Source organism: Vicia villosa, unplaced genomic scaffold (genome assembly GCF_029867415.1).
Source record: "Vicia villosa cultivar HV-30 ecotype Madison, WI unplaced genomic scaffold, Vvil1.0 ctg.000370F_1_1, whole genome shotgun sequence".
In the NCBI taxonomy this organism is placed as follows: domain Eukaryota; kingdom Viridiplantae; phylum Streptophyta; class Magnoliopsida; order Fabales; family Fabaceae; genus Vicia; species Vicia villosa.
This window is the reverse complement of record NW_026705171.1, coordinates 206,782-212,661: the sequence shown is the minus strand read 5'-3', so window position 1 is coordinate 212,661 and position 5,880 is coordinate 206,782. Positions and strand designations below refer to the sequence as shown.

The following is a 5,880-nucleotide window of genomic DNA, read 5'->3' as shown; positions in this document are numbered from 1 at the left end:
CACACCTAGTCACTACCCAATGCAACCTTTATCTTAGAACTCCATATAAGACAAGAGAACCTCCTCTCACTCCCTAGTGACACCTAATTGTTAAAACCATGCAACATCTACTTAAACAACTACATGAAGACACGCTTCCATGACCGTACCTATCCAAGAATCTTGACTTAGACTTGGTTCATAGCTTCCTCCAAGAACAATACACCTCTTTCCTACAGGATTTAAGGTGGACACTACTTCTCTTGCTTCACAACATCCAGAAAAACATGGTAATCTTCCCAGAACTCGGGAGATTCACTTTGACAAATCCTAGACTTCTATATCTTGAGCCGTCCTAAACTATGTTACAAATCCTGATAATTATATTCTATACCCAACTATATTTGGGCTTCTAATCACAGTCAAATATGTTGTTATAAATTAGTAGTAACTTCTGCTAAAAATAAGGTCTTCAATTCCTTAGCTTCCATGAAAATATCCTTATTTAGAAACTATATAAAGCTTTATATTCTTAAAATATTTTGATTGATTCTTCTGACTTGTTAAACTTATAACGCCTTATATGATTGCACCATATCTCTGAATATATCTGTAAATTTTAAATCATAACAGATTTAGCTTATCCACGTCAGTTCAGGTACGATGTCAAATGCAGTTATCTATGACACCTCATACGACATGTCATTCCAGATGTTAAGACATCTCAACAAAACATGGCTTAACATGATATAGGACTTCTTGCTCATCTTTTCCTGTCAACAATTTAATTCAGCCTATCTAATAAACCTGCTTTATTTGTTTTACTAAAATTAATGCCAATCCTAAAACCAGAGAACTTACAGTATTGATAAATCGCAATATCGATGTATTTTATGTTGTTGCATGTCGGTGTATTGATGTCCTCTATTTTATTTGAAGAACAATTGTATGATGCTGATTGAGGATATTTTTATAAAGAACATGATTTCTTTCCGATGCATAATAAAGTTGAAGTTTGAGGACTAAGTTGAATTTTGTTGTCGGTTCATTCAAAATGTGTGTTGTATATCTATGTAGGCATGTTTGTGCAAGTTTGTAGTCAATGAAGTGTAGGATCCTAATTGTTGTATGTTATTTAAAAATAATTTATTCTGATTTGATTTAAATACCATTGGGGAATTAGGGTGTTATAGTTAGCTTTTGTACTATTGTACTATTTTCATAATATCATGTTTTACAATTTATCTTCTTAAATCAAAAGCTTCGAATATAAATTGATGAAACTGAAGTAAAGATTAAAGTTTATCTGAGTTTATCTTCAGTGCCTAGTTGAAAGTGAGACACCAGTCTAGTTGTTCTAAGGCCTCAAACATCAAAAACTTTAGATTTCATAGTCATTATTAGAGTTGATCTTCAGAGCAAGTCTCAGAGTTGATATCTTTAGAAATGATGACTTGATTATGCAGAATCTTGACTTTATCAACACACACTGTGTTTGTTCCTTTTAGGTTCAGAGTGCGCCTTCACATTAGAGTTTGCTTCCTACAGATTTGTCAACCATCAAATCTTTCATAATTTAGACTTTAGATGTGCTTAATTCAAGTCGATTTGTTCATCCTTGACTTCTCCAAAGTTAGAATATGTTTTCTTTTGATCTTCACACTTAGCAACATGATTAAAATACAAACTTGTTTTGCATAAAAAATAAATTTTGTTATCTTCAAAACTCAAGGATAGTTGTAGAACCAAACCTGTTTCAACACAGGATTATTTGGCAGAAGGTTTTGGGATTTTATTCAAATGTTTTTTCTGTAATAAAATTTATACCATTCTTATATATTTTTATGTTTCTGTTATTATATGAAATATATTAAGTATCCTAGTGGATGATTAAATTTTATGCATCCAACAGGTCACGTGTTCGAGTCCGGTTGACACACAAAAGCTATAATTATTTTGTTTATTGTTCTCTATCTAAGATAGTACTTTTTTGTAAAAATCGATATTATAGGGTTGGGATAATATACTTAATAGAGTCATTGAATAGCAATTAAATATGTGAAATTATAGATTAAATATGTAGTAGTGTAAACAATTTTAAATTTTATTGTTATTTCTTTTCACATAACTTATTAATGATTAAAATATAAAATTTATAAGAGAGTTAAATCATATATTTTGTATTTTAAAATTTTAGAAAAAACGAGGCGTTTACTCATATGATAAGAAAGATTTGTTTGGTTATTAATCTTATCTGTCATGTCTATTTTTTCCGATTTAAACCGATTTTCAATATTAAAAATCAATTTCAGTACGAATCGATTGTCAGTGTTAATTGAACCAAATTTAGGTCCGGTGACCAGTTCAACCGACCTGTTCAATTCGATTTTTATTACTTTGTATTACATAGAAAAAAATTTAATATATTTTCTCATCATAACTTGTAATTGAAATTATCATATAGTATGTGCTATAGCTATTTTTTTAATACAAACTAAAGTTTTCTTATTTAAGAGTCACACCTACTTTTCTTCCCATTTTTTAGTTTTTAGTCTTTCTTTCAATTTTGCTCAAAAAAAATATTTTTTTAATTATGCAAAAGGTTATAATAACAAAAACTACATCTATTTTTTTATATAATAAAAAAGACAAACTACGAGCAATTTTTTTATAAAAGAACTATGTTTTTTATAAATTTTTGAAAATGATATTTTTGTTTCTTTTGGATAAAAATAATAATTTTGTATCTATTTACAAATTAAACTATCAACTAATAAGGATAAGATATAATGATAGGGGATAAGTAGTCTATATTTACAAAAATTTAAAAAATAATAAAGAATACAAATTTTGTGTTAAAATTTTATTAAAAAATAACTCTACATTTCTACACATTATGTGTCTCTATCTCAAATTATAAGACACATTCAATCTTCTCCTTCAATATTTAACTTCCTCTAGAATAATGCAACCACAAAGATATAATGATATGGATAATAAAACTATATCAAAAAATATTTAAAAATAATAAAGAGTACAAATTTTGTGTTAAAATTTTATTAAAACAAACTCTTCATTTCTAAACATTTTGTGTCTCTATCTCTAATAAGACACATTCAATCTTTTCCTTCATTATTTAACTCTCTCTAAAACTAGAAAACCACAAAGATATAATGATATGGATACTAAAATTATATCAAAAAATATTTAAAAATAATAAAGAATACAAATTTTGTGTTAAAATTTTATTAAAACAAACTCTCCATTTCTACACATTTTGTGTCTCTATCTCTAATTATAAGATATATTCACTCTTTTCATTCATCATATAACTTTTTTTAAAACTAGGCAAGCATTAAGAAATAATGATAAGGGATAAGAAGTCTATATTTAAACACATAAAAAAAGTAATAAAGAATACAAATTTTGTGTTAAAATTTTATTTAAAAAAAACTCTACATTTCTACACATTTTGTGTCTCTATCTCTAATTATAAGACACATTCAAACTCTTCCTTCTTTATTTAACTTTCTTTAAAACTAGGCAATCACAAAGATATAATAATAAAGGATAAGAAATATATATTAAAAAATATTTAAAAAATAATAAAGAATACAAACTTTGTGTTAAAATTCTATTAAAAAAAAACTCTACATTCCTAGACATTTTGTGTCTCCATCTCCAATTATAAGACACATTCACTCTTTTGCTTCATTATTTAACATTCTCTAAAACTAGGCAAGCACAAAGAAGATAATAAGTCTAATCTAAAAAATTTATAAGAAAATAAAATAGAATACAAATATAGTGTTAAAGTTTTATTAAAAAAACTCTACATTTCTACACATCTCTATGTTTAACTATAAAACCATTCAATCTTTTCCTTCATTTATATAAGTTTCTTTACAACTACAAAATCACAAACAAAACATCTCATTCATCTCCATCTTCCATTTTCCCTCTCCATCATATTGAAACAACTTAACCTAAAACCAACATGAAATTTTCATATAGCCATACCTTTGAGTTATTTCTTTTCTTAATCTTGTTCTTTCTCCAAATTCATGGTCACATTGTGCTAGAAGAAAACAGCATCACAGTACTATCACCAAATGATCTAAGAGGTAAAAGAAATGGTGCCATAGGAAGCTTTGGAATGCCAAGTTATGGAGAGCCTATCATAGGATCACTCGTTTCACCGAAAGATTCTTATGGATGCGGAGTATTTGAAGGCGGTAAACCTTTTAAATATAGGTCTTATCATCCGACAATCGTACTTCTTAATCGTGGAGGTATTCATTTTTTAGAGTTACATTGCATAATTTTTTTTTGTAATACTTTTAGTTATACATGTTTTAAAATGCTTATTAACAACTTACTTGCACTTGTAGGGTGTTCTTTTTCTTTGAAGGTGTATCATGCCCAAAAAGCAGGAGCTGCAGCAGTTTTAATCATGGATGTTATTGATGAGCCACTAATGCTCATGGGTTCACACAGGGAGAGAGATGATTCCAAGAGACTCAATGGAAAGATTTTAATTCCATATGTTTTAATTCAATTGTCCTTTGGAAAGTCATTGAAGAATTATCTAAACAAGCAAGAGCAAGTTTTGCTTAAGATTGACCAATCAACCAATATATTTTCTACCCCTCCACCGATAGATCGTATAGTTCCAAATGAAGATATTCCCTCACCTGTAAAACCCGAAAATCCTACCCCTAACAACTCCAAAAAAGACCATGTAAAAGCCATACTCGAAAAATGTTTGATAGCTCTCAAATAATATATTACTTACTTTCAGCAGTTCTTCGTAAGTGTTTAGAGAGAGTAGCACCCGCAACAGCAGCCGCCATACATCTACCGGAGGTAGCCATAGATCTACCGAAGGTGAAGCTGGACATCGATGTTTAGCTTTAGGAGTCTACTGTATCATTATCATATGATTATTAGAACAATAAGATTTTGGAATGATTATCTTTGTAAGCATAAATATGAGTGTTTATTTATATTGGAATGATTATCTTTGTAAGCATAAATATGAGTGTTTATTTATATTGGAATGATTATCTTTGTAAGCATAAATATGAGTGTTTATTTATATTGGAATGATTATCTTTGTAAGCATAAATATGAGTGTTTTTTTATATTGGAATGATTATCTTTGTAAGAATAAATATCACCATATTAAAAATGTCTTCTTATTAGTACATGAGTATTTTTTTATATTGGAATAACAATCTTTGTAAACAATATTGTATCTACACAATGTTACTGAGTTGACAGAAATTGGATTAATATGGATATTAGGTCTGAAAAATAGTTGCAACTATAAGAATATAGAGCAAGGAAACAAGGGTTCCATTAAGCCACATAGATAGATATTCATGGCTTCAACATAGATAACTATATAAAAAATTTGATGGAAATTGGATGTAAGATCCGATTGAAATCATGAGTGACATTGCACTACAAAAAAAGTGGATAATTGCGGCGGTTATATATTACTATTACGACGGTTTCAGCTGCCAATATTTACGTAAATTATTAACCGCCGCAACTTTCACTATATTAAAAAACATTGTAAGTTAAGGCACTTATAACCACCATAAAATTGATGTGACATCACTAGCCCAGCTTCAAATTAACATAATCAAATTCGGGTGAAATGAAAATTCCTACATTTCAAGATAGTTTCACAATAAAATATAACCAATCAAAATGCAAAAATTAATCAAACCACATGTTTTAAATAGATTAATTAATTTTGTCTGCATAATCATATAATAGGCAAATGAAAACTTAACCTCTTTGAGAATGCTAAATTCTACATGTGAATATGACTGGAATATAAGAAGACAACCTCATACATATTCATCATTGTAACTTCATCTGCCGCAAATC

At 28.5% G+C, this 5,880-nt stretch overlaps 1 protein-coding gene across 1 annotated transcript; it reads left to right on the top strand.

Moving 5' to 3' along the window:
- Window positions 1-3,976: 3,976 nt before the first annotated feature.
- LOC131627591 (vacuolar-sorting receptor 7-like) lies at window positions 3,977-4,762 on the top strand. The gene is made up of 2 exons (XM_058898431.1): window positions 3,977-4,271; window positions 4,371-4,762. The coding sequence occupies exons 1-2, from the start codon at window positions 3,977-3,979 to the stop codon at window positions 4,760-4,762; spliced, it is 687 nt and encodes a 228-aa protein (XP_058754414.1).
- The last annotated feature ends 1,118 nt before the right edge of the window (window positions 4,763-5,880 follow it).

Bases quoted from the DNA above. Each gene is read 5' to 3' on its own strand.
- LOC131627591 (XM_058898431.1), top strand. From the start codon at position 3,977: ATGAAATTTTCATATAGCCATACCTTTGAGTTATTTCTTTTCTTAATC. The intron at 4,272-4,370 runs GTATTCATTTTT...TTGCACTTGTAG, and splicing joins CGTACTTCTTAATCGTGGAG to GGTGTTCTTTTTCTTTGAAG.